This window comes from Apiospora marii (assembly GCF_038362585.1).
Source record: "Apiospora marii strain CBS 49790 chromosome Unknown utg000004l_segment0_segment1, whole genome shotgun sequence".
Classification (NCBI taxonomy): Eukaryota; Fungi; Ascomycota; class Sordariomycetes; order Amphisphaeriales; family Apiosporaceae; genus Apiospora; species Apiospora marii.
In genome coordinates this window covers 2,502,812-2,516,485 of record NW_027117376.1, presented here as the reverse complement: position 1 = coordinate 2,516,485, position 13,674 = coordinate 2,502,812, and the positions used below count along the sequence as shown (strand labels likewise).

At 55.2% G+C, this 13,674-nt stretch overlaps 8 protein-coding genes across 8 annotated transcripts; 5 read left to right on the top strand and 3 right to left on the bottom strand.

The window, feature by feature from the left end:
- Positions 1–180: 180 nt before the first annotated feature.
- PG985_007764 (uncharacterized protein) lies at positions 181–1,627 on the top strand (the record flags this gene model as incomplete). Its single annotated transcript, XM_066827532.1, has 3 exons — positions 181–824; positions 894–1,344; positions 1,406–1,627. The coding sequence occupies 3 exons, from the start codon at positions 181–183 to the stop codon at positions 1,625–1,627; spliced, it is 1,317 nt and encodes a 438-aa protein (XP_066685207.1).
- Positions 1,628–2,441: 814 nt separating this feature from the next.
- PG985_007763 (uncharacterized protein) lies at positions 2,442–2,966 on the top strand (the record flags this gene model as incomplete). Its single annotated transcript, XM_066827531.1, has 1 exon — positions 2,442–2,966. One exon carries the CDS (start codon positions 2,442–2,444, stop codon positions 2,964–2,966), a length of 525 nt encoding a protein of 174 aa, XP_066685206.1.
- A 161-nt stretch (positions 2,967–3,127) lies between these two features.
- Positions 3,128–4,138, bottom strand: PG985_007762 (uncharacterized protein; the record flags this gene model as incomplete). The annotated part of the gene is made up of 3 exons (XM_066827530.1): positions 3,128–3,178; positions 3,269–3,568; positions 3,905–4,138. The coding sequence occupies 3 exons, from the start codon at positions 4,136–4,138 to the stop codon at positions 3,128–3,130; spliced, it is 585 nt and encodes a 194-aa protein (XP_066685205.1).
- A 764-nt stretch (positions 4,139–4,902) lies between these two features.
- Positions 4,903–5,571, top strand: PG985_007761 (uncharacterized protein; the record flags this gene model as incomplete). Its single annotated transcript, XM_066827529.1, has 4 exons — positions 4,903–4,990; positions 5,077–5,207; positions 5,270–5,432; positions 5,498–5,571. 4 exons carry the CDS (start codon positions 4,903–4,905, stop codon positions 5,569–5,571), a joined length of 456 nt encoding a protein of 151 aa, XP_066685204.1.
- A 197-nt stretch (positions 5,572–5,768) lies between these two features.
- PG985_007760 (SET domain-containing protein 5) lies at positions 5,769–6,884 on the bottom strand (the record flags this gene model as incomplete). The annotated part of the gene is made up of 3 exons (XM_066827528.1): positions 5,769–6,161; positions 6,244–6,605; positions 6,869–6,884. The coding sequence occupies 3 exons, from the start codon at positions 6,882–6,884 to the stop codon at positions 5,769–5,771; spliced, it is 771 nt and encodes a 256-aa protein (XP_066685203.1).
- Positions 6,885–7,365: 481 nt separating this feature from the next.
- On the top strand, positions 7,366–8,123 carry PG985_007759 (DSBA-like thioredoxin domain-containing protein; the record flags this gene model as incomplete). Its single annotated transcript, XM_066827527.1, has 2 exons — positions 7,366–7,413; positions 7,479–8,123. The coding sequence occupies 2 exons, from the start codon at positions 7,366–7,368 to the stop codon at positions 8,121–8,123; spliced, it is 693 nt and encodes a 230-aa protein (XP_066685202.1).
- Positions 8,124–8,256: 133 nt separating this feature from the next.
- Positions 8,257–9,139, bottom strand: PG985_007758 (DASH complex subunit Spc34; the record flags this gene model as incomplete). Its single annotated transcript, XM_066827526.1, has 2 exons — positions 8,257–9,001; positions 9,075–9,139. 2 exons carry the CDS (start codon positions 9,137–9,139, stop codon positions 8,257–8,259), a joined length of 810 nt encoding a protein of 269 aa, XP_066685201.1.
- A 3,043-nt stretch (positions 9,140–12,182) lies between these two features.
- PG985_007757 (uncharacterized protein) lies at positions 12,183–13,127 on the top strand (the record flags this gene model as incomplete). Its single annotated transcript, XM_066827525.1, has 1 exon — positions 12,183–13,127. The coding sequence occupies one exon, from the start codon at positions 12,183–12,185 to the stop codon at positions 13,125–13,127; it is 945 nt and encodes a 314-aa protein (XP_066685200.1).
- Between the last annotated feature and the right edge of the window lie 547 nt (positions 13,128–13,674).

The window sequence follows — 13,674 nt, the reverse complement described above, 5'->3', positions numbered from 1 at the left end:
CGGCCAACGAGCAGCCGATCAAACGTCACATCAATTGGGGAAAGAGCTCATTCATAAATGAAAGGCCTCCTCGCTTTCGCCCATTTCTCCCCCCGAACCCATATTTCTGCGAAATCCTGAGCCTCAGGACTCCCCCGGCCAAAAGACAATCGTCTCAACTGCAACGCTCAAACCCTCACCATGTCCAACACCGACTTCCTGGGGCGGGCGATCGAGACGGTCCGCCGGGCCATCGACGCCGACAACGGCAACCAGTACGAGAAGGCGTACCAGCTCTACTATCAGTCCCTCGAGCTGTTCATGCTGGCCCTCAAGTGGGAGAAGAACCCCAAGTCCAAGGAGATGATCCGCACCAAGACGGCCGAGTACATGGACCGAGCCGAGAAGCTGAAAGCACACATCTCCGACGCCGACGCGAAACGGAAAAAACCCGGCATGGTGGGTGCTAACGGCTCCAGCACGGGCGGCACCGGCAAGGGCAAGACGGGGGAGGGCGAGAACGGCGGCGAGATCGACGAGGACAGCAAGAAGCTGCGCAACGCGCTGGCCGGCGCCATCATGCAGGACCGCCCCAACGTCAGCTGGGACGACGTCGCCGGTCTGGACGGCGCCAAGGAGGCTCTTAAGGAAGCCGTCCTGCTGCCCATCAAGTTCCCACACCTCTTCGTCGGCAAGCGCAAGCCCTGGAAGGGTATCCTGCTCTACGGTCCTCCGGGTACGGGCAAGAGTTATCTGGCCAAGGCGGTTGCGACAGAGGCCAAGAGCACATTCTTCAGTGTCAGCAGTTCCGATTTGGTCAGCAAATGGATGGGTGAAAGTGAGAGGTAAGTGGCCAGCAAGCATACTCGGGACTTGCGAGGGACCTAATACTAATTCCACCTGCCCAATAACAGATTGGTCAAGCAACTGTTCGCCATGGCTCGCGAGAACAAGCCCTCGATTATTTTCATCGACGAAGTCGACGCCCTCTGCGGCCCCCGAGGCGAAGGCGAATCAGAGGCCTCGCGCCGTATTAAGACGGAAATGCTGGTGCAGATGGACGGTGTGGGCAATGATTCCACCGGAGTGCTGGTCCTCGGAGCCACGAATATTCCTTGGCAACTCGACGCCGCCATTCGCAGACGTTTCCAGCGCCGAGTCCACATCAGTCTGCCCGACGTCGCCGCTCGCACCACCATGTTCAAGCTCGCAGTATCCGACACCCCCACGAACCTCAAACAAGAAGACTTCAGGGAGCTCGCGAAGCTGGCCGACGGCTACTCGGGAAGCGATATCACAGTTGCCGTACAAGACGCCCTGATGCAGCCTGTGCGGAAGATTCAACAAGCCACACATTTCAAGGAGGTGAGTGGCAACTACAGCCAACCGCTGTTGTTCTCTGATTGCTAACATGACGATGCTATAGGTTCAAAAAGATGGCGTTGCCCGGTTTACCCCTTGCTCGCCGGGCGATGCCGGTGCCAAGGAGATGACCTGGGCCGATCTCGAGGGCGAGACGCTCCTCGAGCCGATGGTGGACTTTAAGGACTTTGCGAAGGCGATTAAGGGCTCACGGCCAACTGTGGCCAAGGAGGATCTGAACCGGAATTCAGAGTGGACTAAGGAGTTTGGTAGCGAGGGTAACTAGTATCACACAAAGGCTCAGATGGAATAAGCGGTTTCCATGTAACGACTAAAGCGAGAAGGAATGGATTTGATGAAATTACCTATACGGTCGACGTTGGTTGACCAATTCATGGCATAAGGCGGCGTTGTGGGAGTTTCATAATTTAGAGCCATCATTACTACCCGTGCATCCCTTCATGGCGGAAGCGTTGCTCCCACTAGATTATACCATGCATACAGACCAGAAATCATCTGGGCTATTGGGATGATGTTTATTCCACTGACACAATACCTACCTGATTGAAAAAACTGGCCTGTCGATTGTCTACCTACGGGAAGTATTATTCCACGAATAACATAATACATACTACCTACCTTATTGGATCAACTGGCCTGTCAATTATTTACTGGAAGTATTATTCCACTAACATAATATCTACTTAACTGGATAAGCTGGCTTGTCGATTATTTACGGACAGTATTATACCAAGAGCAGCGCTATCGCCATTAAGGGGATGTTCGGCTCTTGGTGTAGATATTCGGCTGTAGGTGTACCAACGAGATAGTACCACTGATGGGCAATGATGAGAACATCCTACATGGCGACCAAAGATTACACGGGCCCCACGAGAATGAGATTGAAAAGAGGCAATATCAGGATTTGAGTTTGGTGACCCTCCCGTCTTTCCCACGGCTTTCTTGGAGGTTATATCTCATTTAGATGACTCAATGGGTTGATGACTCCGAGCCTTTGCTCTATTTCTTCTAGGTAAGCCGCGGATCCAAAGGAGTAGTCCCCTACGACCTCCCGTTCTGCAGTTTTCGTCCTCTTCATCATGACTACTGCGAAGAATGCCAACGTGCCCCTCCTCAACCTCCCCGTCGAGCTCCTCGCCCTGATCGCCTCGGAGGCGAACGGCTGCGGCGTCCTGGTCCGGATGACCCTGCGCCGGACCTGCCGCGCCCTACGCGCCGCCGTCTCCCCGCCGACCCTGGCCGAGCTCGCCGACCTGGAGGCGCACTGGGACGTTGCCGAAAAGTTGGACCTGTACGCCTGCTGCCGCTGCCGCTCGCTCCGGCCCCGGGAGGCGTTCTCGTTCTTCATGTTGCACCAGTTTTCGCGGCCCGCGTGGCCCGATACGAACTGCGACCGCTACCTGAAGCGGCGGTTCTGCTTCGATTGCGCGGATGCGCTGGCTAGGGAACAGAATCGAGTGACTGGGTCTCGGCGGTTGCTCACTGAGGGGAAGGGGGAGTGGATGCATGCTTTAGGAAAACGGAAACCTGATAGCAAACCGAACTGTGAACCAAGTGTCCTGTCTAAGACCCCTAAGACAAAGAGGCAAGTGCTACATGTGTAATAGTAGGTTCCCCAATATCGCCGCTGTCCAAAACAAGCCACCGAGAGCTAATACGGTATCTGCCTGGGGTAGGAGAAGGATGCCTCGGATTTTTGGGTTGCGAGACATAGTTCGATTTGATTCTTGAAGGACCTGACTATCCTCGATCACTAGGTGACCGTCTATCCGTCTGGTATCACTGTTTCGTGGCCCAGTTCAGGCTCAGTGGCAGCCTGTGGTCGAGCATCAATTAGACCAAGTAGATTACTGCCTGAGCATTTCTTCAGTACACATACATATAAATGCGAAACTTCTGTGCTTACTTTCCGCGAGAAGCCCAATAGTTCTTTTACTCCTCCTATCCCATAATTCAACACCGGTGTTTCCCCAAAATCGCGAACACAAGAGCGAGCATGAGCGAAGAGAGTTCGAGCCGCCTCCTCCTGGCGCTCCCAGGCCAGATCATCGACCAGGTGCTCCTCGAGCATTGCGACGCCAGGGACCAGACGGTGCTCCGCCGGACCTGTCGTACCTTGCGCAAGATCATTCCCACGCCGACTTTCCATGATCTGCGCGGGTTCGAAGCGGAGCACAATGGCACGACGGTCGACGACGAGAAGAAGCTGTATGCATGTTCGTCATGTCTCCGGCTAGGGCGTCGGTCCAGGTTCAGAAGCGATATGGTGGAGGCGAAGGTCCCTTCCGTTCTATTTTCCCATATCTCACCGCCGAGATTCACACGGACCTGTATCGAGTGCCAGAAACGACGACAAGACTTTTTTGGTGGCGATGACGACGGTAGGCATCTGGTGGCGCAATTCACACCGCGTTGATTGCCAGGAGATTCTGAAAGCCAAAATGGAATAGGCGCACACACAGCAACGACAGAACGTAACTGAAGCTATTGAGAGAATCATTGGAAGGAAGGGGGGGTCAGGCACGGTCAGCTGCAGACTTACGACTGAGACAGCGATCCTGATGGGCAATGGCGTCAAACGGGCCGGGCCGGCGGCGACTAAAGCTTCCTGGAGCCTCTTGGGCCCGGCCGGTTCCCAAACGACTCGCGTGCAAAGGGCTCCATACCGGACCTTGTGGGGAGGTAGGTCTGGATCACGATGACGTCCCCTGTTGGAAGCTTGGGCATAGCTGCACACGTTGCATAGCAGCAACTGGGTGCCTGGGCGCTTGAGCATGTCTAAGTAGGAAATGGTGCTCTCTTCTTTCATGTGCCGACCTCTAAGGAGTCTTCAGACAACAGCGCCTTCCTTCCGAGCAGACACCCAGATATTGACCAGATTGGGAACGAAAACCATCAAATTGACACATGGTCCATGGTTAAGACGCTGACTACGATGACATACTGACAATGAGTCGTCATGAGTTGTTGCGTTCATGTAAACCCTTGATGCTGTCTTCCCGCAACCTAGTTCTAGTCAATACCGAAACGTCTCAATACTTCACAGAGTAAACATTGATGCACACACACATATAACTCGAGCTACGTTTCACTATCAGTTTTTCACTTTTGAGAATCTATGCAGTTTGCAAGGCACATTTCCCCGCGTTACCCAAGCAGCGCGGGGGAGGGGGAGATCTGTGGTAGCTCCCAGGCCCCTTCCTGCAATTGGGATCGAGCTTGCCCCTCATGACGTTATACTTGCATGTTTAAGCGAGGCGCACCTGCTCTGTCGCAACGGGATCAAGAAGAGCTATTGGTGTGATGATGCTAACATTTTACTGCTCCTCTTCCCAAAACATCAAACAAACAGCCCACCCAAACAGACAAACAGCACGACGCAGCGAATTGCTCCGTCCATAAGCCCGCCCACGACGAAAATTCTACATTTCGGGTCGTCCTTCTTGTCGAACCGTCCCCTCTCCACACCACCACCAATTCATCTACACATTCTCCAAATCACACCCGTTGCAAGCTAGCTAATCCCGGCCAATCATCACCATGTCGTCCGTCATTCCCACTGCCACCTCCGTCGTCGAGAGCGCCGTTATCAAGGCCCCTCTCAGCCACGTCTGGCACCACATCAAGCGTGAGTCCCGTCCAATACCGGCCTTAGCGCCGTATGAGACTCTTGCCAAGAGAAGACACTCGAGCTGACCTACTTGCCCATTCCAGTCCAGAACTTCAGCGCCTTCTGGTCTGCCCTCAAGCAGAGCGAGGTCGTCAAGTCTCAGGAGGAGACCGACCTGGTCAAGTGGACCTTCAACGACGGCACCGAGCTTGAGGTCAAGCAGGAGGAGCACAGCGTAAGTCATTGGCCACCTGTCCTACAATTTTCATATGTACTTCTTCCTGACATGCCCCAAAGACCATCAACCACTACATTACCTACAGCGTCATCACCTCCAAGCCTGAGCTCTCTTACACCAGCGTCGTCAGCACCATCCGCTGCTACGCCGTCACCTCGGGCGAGCTCGAGAACAGCACCTTCGTCGAGTGGACCGGCAACTTCTCCAGCGACGCCGATGCTGGTAAGTATTGGGGATCCAGCCCCGTTTGCTGCTTTGTGTTCCGATGAGCTAATCATGTGTTACAGGTGTCATCCAGGATGCCAAGTTCAAGCGCCGCGACGCTCTGGCCGACCTGGCCAAGGCCGCTATGAATATGTAAATTGGAGACGTCTTCCAATGAAACTGATCCAGGGTCTCGGGATAACATAAGTAAAAAAGGTTACCATGGTAAAACGGCGTTGATATGATTGATACCAGCTCAAACTGCTGCAGCAATAGTATGGAGATCACTAGCCTCAATGGAAGCACAATAACAACAAAACATGGGACATTGAGCTGTGTATGAGAATGAGACTTCTACCGTGACAAGGAAGCGGCTTGCATGGCGCGTAGCGTATTAGCCATTTGTTCGTCGGCTGCATCGGAGCATCCGTAGAGCTCAAATGATACACGTAGTCTTTCACTCGGCGTACTCTGTGCCATGGCGCGCCTTGCAATACTGGCATTCTTCGGTCTCCGGAACATCTTCGCCATGGCGGTACAGCTGGGATGGAGTCTCCCGAACTCGAAGTCGTCCAGAATACCCTCCGCCTCCATAAGACAGACGGTGAGCAAATTGTAGACCAGCTGCGAAGAGAGCGGCGTGCGGAACTCGGCGACCTGCTTCCTGACGGCCGGGTCGGCAATGATATGGAACGGCTCAGATCCAGCCACAGCGACGGTCGGGTCGTCTCCCCCAGGCAGCATGAACTGCAGTCCCCGGATCAGCCTCCGCCGCAGATTACTGACCCGCTGGAACGCGGTCCCGGGACGGCAGGCAGGGCAGTCGCACGCGAAGCCCAGGGCCTCGTGGCGCTCGCGCGCCGTCTGCGACGCAAAGCGCGGGTCGTAGGAAAACGTAATCTCCTCGCCCGCGGCGACGTCCCGCGTCGCGCGGATGGCGGGCGTGTCCCGAGGGCCCCCGTCCGGGTCGATGGGCACCGACCGCTGCGTTGGGGAGGCAGGAGTGGTTGAAGCGCGACATCAAGGGGAAGAAGCCGTGACGGGGTGCGCCGGCTTCCGGATCGCCGATGGCGAAGGAGTTCTCGGCGAAGGCTTTGGCGATGTTGGTGAAGGGGGCGCCGGCGTCGTTGCGCAGAGACAGGAACTGCTGCTGCGTTGCGCGGGGGGATTGGCAGAGGGCGGATAGGACGTCTAGCTCCGTGATGGCGTCGTGGTGTTTTGGGATGGCGAAGAGGGTCTTCTCACGCAGAATCACGGAGCCGCGCTGGATGGGCCGGGTGTCGAAGGCCCCAGCCGTGACCCGGTGCGGATGGTTTTAGGGCAAACAGGGCGTCGCTGGGCACCGGGAGGCTTTCATAGGCTGGGCGCGACAAGAGAGCGAATAATGAGCTCGTGGTCCGTCGGCCATGTGTGCCAATGCAAGAGGACAGCAGCCAACACTAGGTACTACTCACGATGATGTTGAGACATCATGTAGTTTGGGTATGTCTCATGGTACCTTTGACCTGGTTAGTGCTTCTACGGGGCTTTGAATTCTGACACGAAATGATCTTATGTTCTTATGTGTATAGTCAGACGGCCATATGCGACTTCATTTACTCACCCTAAATCAGCAGACTGTTGATATCTGCCGTCCAACCAGTGGATGATATAGGTCTCTTGGACCTCGGAGAATTCGTGGGTTTACTGGTAGCGTCGTGAAACGTCTAAAAAGCCATGGTGGAGAGCTGACAGGAGCTGAGGTGGGTGCGGGAGGTGCCGAAGCAATAGCGGAAGATGACAATTGGATTTGTAATCATTGATTGGCCCGGACCTTACGGGGATATCTAGAAATTGTATAAGAGGGAAGCAAAACCACATTTCACCACCGGTGTGTGACAAGCTGACTCTTGCTGCAAGAAACCACTTTCATGTAATGGCCAGTCGTACACTCAAGACCACAGTAGCCAAGATGACGAACTTCAAGATTGATATCATCTCGGACAATGTCTGCCCATTCGTAAGTGAACTTTCATCCCGCTTGTATAGGTATATATACACCAAAACTAACGATCCACACAAAAGTGCTACCTGGGCAAGGTCCGCCTCGAAAAGGCCATCGACAAGTATAAGCAGACCTACCCAGGCGGCGCCGACGACACCTTCACCCTGACCTGGAAGCCCTTCTACCTGGACCCCACGTCCCCCGCCAAGGGGATGCCGATCCAGGAGCGCATGGCGCAGAAGTTCGGCGGGCCCGAGCGCGCGGCGCAGATGCAGCGGCAGCTGGCGCACGCGGGCCGGCTGGACGGCATCGAGTTCACGGGCAAGGGGTACGTGGGCAACACGCGCGACTCGCACCGCGTCGTGGAGCTGGGCCGGACCAAGTCGGTCGAGACCCAGAACCGGGTCATCCTCGAGCTGTTCAAGAGCTACTTCTCCGAGGGCGGCGACATCACCAGTCACGACATGCTCGTCGCCGCCGCCGAGAAGGCCGGGATCGCGGCCAGCGAGACGCGCGCCTGGCTCAAGGAGGGCAAGGGCGGCGACGAGGTCGACCGCATGGTCCAGGAGGCCTACGCCAAGAACGTCTCCGGCGTGCCCCACATCACCATCCAGGGCAAGTACGAGATCTCCGGCGCCCAGGATCCCGAGGTCTTCCTCAAGGCCATCCGGGCCGCCAAGGAGCAGTCCGCGGCCGAGGTCAGCTCGTCGGGCGCCCAGTGTTAAAGAATCACAGCAAACAAAAGAAAAACAAATATAACTAAAGATTTGAAGCTTCATCATATGACATTTCTCTCTCATGGGTATCATCATCGTCTTCTCGTAACAAGCCGAGTATCATTGTTCCTTTTCAACCGGTTCACATGTGAAGCAACCCACCGAGGTCCTTTTCCATGGCTTTCAGGCGCTCTTGTAGCTCGCGCTTCTTCTTGTCCAGCTCCTGAACCTCCTCTTCCTCGCGCCGCAATTCCTCCTCGGTCATGATGGCGCCGTCTGCCGCCGGTGCCTCCTCTTCTTCCTCCTCTTCCTCCTCGTCGGACCACATGTCCTTGTGCTGCCGACCGAGGGCCTCGGCCTGCTCGGCGACCTTGGCCTCGTAGTACGCCAGCGTGTTGAGGTTGTGCGCGTACTTGGACCGCTGCGCCGGGATCCGCTCGAGGGCGCCCGGCAGCGGGTAGACGCCGCACAGCTTCTCGGCGCTCTTGAGGAGGAGCTCGACGTCCACGCCCCCCTGCCCCTGGTTGCTGTCGGCGGCCCGCTTGCTCCAGAGCCCGCGCTCGCTGCGCCGGATCTGGTCGTGCAGGTCGCCGCCCAGCACCGCCGCCACGGCCGTGTGCCGGCGCGGCGCGGCGCTCGAGGCCCGGCCCGTATTGGCGCCCGACGTGGTCACCTCGCCCGAGGCGACGTTGAAGACGGTCTGGCGCCGCGATGATTGCTTGGGCGGCGGCTGCTGTTGGTCCGGCTTGGCTGGGGCGGTGGAGGGTTGTGACGGCGGCGGCGGGACGGAGAAGAGGGCGCGCTCGTGCGCTTCCGTGTCGCGGATCAGCGAGGTGATGTCGTGGTTGGAGAGGAGGGCGTTGGTGAAGATCTTGGGGGGCGGGAAGCTGTACGAGGTGGGGTTAGCAAGTCCATGAGAAACCAAATTTGCGGCATGAATAGGGGATGAGTGACACGTACGGTAGGCTATCAATGCCTTGGCAGGATATGGCTATCTGCTCGAAGTGAGCTGAAAGCAGCGACATTGTGCTTGTTCGGGGTGTTTGTTTTGATTTGGTGCGGCTGGCGAGCTCCGGGGGAGCAAAACAATGTGCGTAACAGCAACCGGAGGGAGGGCCGCGCGAAGGCAAGTGGAATACAGTGCCAATTGCAGACTTGGTTGGGATTATTTCGAGGATTCGTAATCGTTTCTGCTCGCCCTGGTTTGTTCTCAGCTCGAGCTTGTCGCAAAAGGCCTGGCCAGATTGGACCCTGTGGACGGTGATGGCATTGAAACAGCCCAAGCAGCTAAGCGTGCTAGAGTGAAGCAGGTCAAGCCTCACATGCCCCGCGATGTGGCTTGTGCTTGGGGAGGAGCTGATCCACCAACCTCCGTGCAAACCTATCGGGTCCTATCGCGGGCTATATCATCAATGCCATCTTGATACTACTCTCTTGCCCCAGCCCTTGGGGGTTTTGTCTCGTGGCCGCGTGGGCTCTATCCCCTTTCTAGAATCCGCCTTCTCCCTTGACTTCCTTCCCGCCAGGCCGTCCGGTTCCGCGATAGTGGCCCACCTGACGACCTGGGACCGCGGTCAATGACTCCATGGTGCAGGATAACGCAAGGCAAAGGCAAGGCAAGGCAAGGCAAGGTTATCCAGCGGATCGCCATCCCAATAGTCCGGCTAAGGTTATCAAGGAGCTTTGACAGAACTCCCTGCTAATCATTTGCACCACCGAAACAACCACTCTCCAACCAGGGACTCAGGAGCTCAGCCGGGCGACAACGGCCCACGACAAGACTGACCGAAACGCGCTGTAATGTTTCTGGTGTTTTGCCAAATCAGTATCTAATGTAATATGCATTTGATTATAATATTGATCATTATATAGCTCTATGTGAGTGTTGGCATCATAGCGAGATGTACAGCATATTGCTCTTAGTGCTAGATCTGGTTAGTCGCGAGTCTCATCACAGGCACATCTGCGACTACGTCAGGCAAATAGGCAAATACCCCTTCCTTTACCGGGCTACCTGAGTTGACTACAACCGACCAACCGGGATTCCTGAGTTCCAATTGCATTGAATCTACATGTACTTGATGCGCTAGATCGTGGCCCATCTCCATCGGGACTCGGAGATCACCAATTGCATGCATTGAATCCTGATGTTTTGTTTCCGTGGTCGTCTTCCGCCTTCTTCTCGGAAGCGAAAGTTCGCTCCTTCTCTGGTCTCGAGGCCTGATGGATGATCACTTCGTCTTGGGGAATAGAGCGACGAGACCAAAGTTGGGAAAAAACAACAACAGCAACAACGGCAGTTTGCAGAGAGCAAAGATCGGTTGATCACGTTGCCTTTTGCCATCCTTCTCTTTTTTTTCTTCTGCTTCGCATTCCTTCGCCCATCGCTTGATCGACTGCAGCAGCTCTGTCCAATGGCCATGTCGGTGCTGGCATTGCTTGCTTGGAGTTAATTATATTTTCGAGCCATACGTTGGGTTTCCTGCATCCCCACTGTGACCCTCTTGGTTGCTTGCTGCTTCAGTCAATTTCTACCTGCAGCTGGAGGGTCAAATCCCCTCGTTTATTGGGCATGATTGAGACTCCAGTCTTTTCCTGCGTCTGCCAACTACCTGCTTCTGCCTCACTTGTCGACCTGTGATACGCCCGATGCAGCTCAATGCTTGGGCGGATGTAGCCTTGTGGGCGAATCCCTTTGCACCTCGGGCGCATTTCATCTCTTCGAAAAACTGCTTCGGGCTGACTGAATTGACAGCTCAGCGGTCGTCTGGTCTGGTATTTTCTGCGTTCGCCCGTCCCTGCTGCCCCAGACACACACACACAGCATACACAGACGTACACATTTGACATGGCTACTTGAACATCACTGGCGAGGAGTCATCTTTGGAAATGTCTCAAGCCGCCTAGGGGACATACATGTCGCAATCTCTCTGGACAGATTGTCGTGCTGTCTACCATGAGGACCGAATTAGACAGGGTTTCCCGGGAGCATTGCTGCCCAAGCGAGCCGTAAAGGATACACATCCTCCGACATAGGCTGGTGGACAAGCAAGCGGCTCTACTTTTTTGGCTCCCCATGCTACTGTTTTTTTCCCTCCAACAGCTCAGAGGTACTGTACTGTACTCCCGAGACTCCGTGAGCCTGGCGGGCTCCTTCATGCGGCGCCCATTCTGACAGGCAAGGGAGTGACCCAGCCGTTGTATCTGCCCGAAACTATAATAGCCACATATATTTCCTCTGGCCACCCGGACCTTGACCGATCCTTGATCCCCGAATCTTCCTCTCTTTTCAAGAGATTCACTTCTCGGAGTTTCTCATCAAAAACGCTGCTTGAACACCCATAACCGCTTATACCATATCTTATTATATCTTGGCCCCGTTCAATCTAGATTTGAAACATCTAGCCAGCGCATTCTCCCAGCGTCCTGCTTGTTCGGCCCCCTGGATTTCGGCGCTATCTTACGCCCACTGTCCTTGCTCTGGATCACACAGGAGCGTTGACGTCTACTTAATCAAAGGAGACTAACCGGGCAGACGACCTATCAATCTGATTCAATTGGATCTGGATGCGCATCACCTGCGACTGTCCAATTCATCTGCACCAGATCACCAAGACTTAGCTGACTTGGTGTTCTCCCTTGCGCTACCAGCCGACATCATACTTGCGCAGCGCGCAACACAGGCATCTCTACCTCACTTTTTGCGCCAACTCGCCGCATCTTCCCTAGTCACGACCTGGGGAATTTGCGCAACTTGGACTCTTTGCCCGCTTACTGTACGGATTATCATGACCACTTACCGCAGCCCATTCTTCTCTCCGCACTGGAGATCTATCCTCTGGGTGTTGACACCCTGACTGTCTTTTTGCACACTCATACACCCCCCTTCTCACTGCTCCTGCTCCCGCGCTGCGCAGCTGCGCAATTCCACCCCCCGCGAAATCGCTACCCCACATAAAAAGTAATCAATTCCCATCCACGATAAGATTGCGGAATTGCTGGGGAGACAATTGAGACGACCCCCCAGCCCGTTCTACGGAACAACTTCCTTTGCCCTCTCTCAAAAAGATGCGGCCTCAGACGCCCAACATCAACATGGAGATGCGGAGGCCTACTTCTCCCCCGGAGACACCACCCACCGGCTCTCCTGGTCTTTCTCGCTCCAAAGGTCCCAATGGCCGGGCATCATCCGTGGGGCCATTCAACCCGTCAGAAGCCCTAAGCGGTGTGGGCTCAATGTTCCGCGTCCCTCCTGGGGGTTTGCACCCCGAGGCCATCTCGCCGATGGAATCTGCCGAGGACGACGAAGAATCCGACGCGGATGACTCTGACGCCTCGGATGCTTCAGACAGCCCGCCGCAGTCCCCTGCATCTTACGTGCACAGGGATGAGACCTCGAGCTCGATCCAGGAACATGTCACCACGACCACCATTGAAATTGAAGAAGTTGAGATTGAGGATATCTTCACTGTCGTCGAACAAGATGAGGACGACATGGAGAGCGATGACTGTGACGACGGCAACCCCCCATTGCAACCCGACTCGATCGAGGACCCCGACTCCAGTAGGAGTACATCTCCGTCGTCCCTGGACCGTGGGGTGCCCGATGACATGTTGAACGGTATGGCTAATGTGAGCTGTGGTGACGATTCGGACTTCAGCGATTCCGAGTATGGTCGCGATGAACTCATCCAGCATCTCCGACATATGAGAGAGCAGCGGAGGCAGCGGCGGATGACCATGGGGAGTTTCAGCAAGCGCACCGTGAGCGAGCGCGACAGTGACGAGGACCGCGAGGACTTGCAGCCCTACGACATGGGAGACAACAATCAGCGGAGGATTCGCAGGAAGCTCAACCTCAACCGGCTGAGTCTGATCTCGAACCCCCGCGACATCATCATTGAGCTGGCCGAGCCGACCAGCGATGACCAGATGAGCGGCGATGATGCCGATGGCGATGGTGATGAACTGTTCCAGTTCTGGCGGCTCATGGAGGTTGACGACGCCGAGTGAGATATTTACGTTAAAAATGCGAATGAGGTCGTCCCGCAGGCCTCAGCCACCTACACGGTGAACACCGTTTTATTTCGCTTGTCAAAACCCACCGGGTCCACGAAGATCTACGGAAGTCCATATGGGCCGGTTCATGATGGATGCATTGCACATAGAAAGGGGAGGCTGGCTACATGGGCATCGGAGAAGGCAAATGTAAAGTGCCTTGGGATATTTGTTTATCTGTCTGGCATTGCGGAGAAAGCGACTGGCGAAACAGCACTGTTTTTGTTCTTTTGAAGGCCATGCAACAAACAACGATGACGACGACCACGATATTATGATGATAACGAACACAATTTATAGACAGCCGAGAGTTTACAGCGAAACGGACGAAGGAGTCGACTTCGACCTAAGACTCCTCCTCCAACATGAAGTTTATAGAATCTGGCTTGCTCTTTCCTTCACCGGCCAGCGATATATGTACTTTGATCTATTACCTGCCACGTTTACTGAGCGGCTTCTCGTCTCAATAATGATAGTATTCCGTCCGTTGTGTGTGATGTTT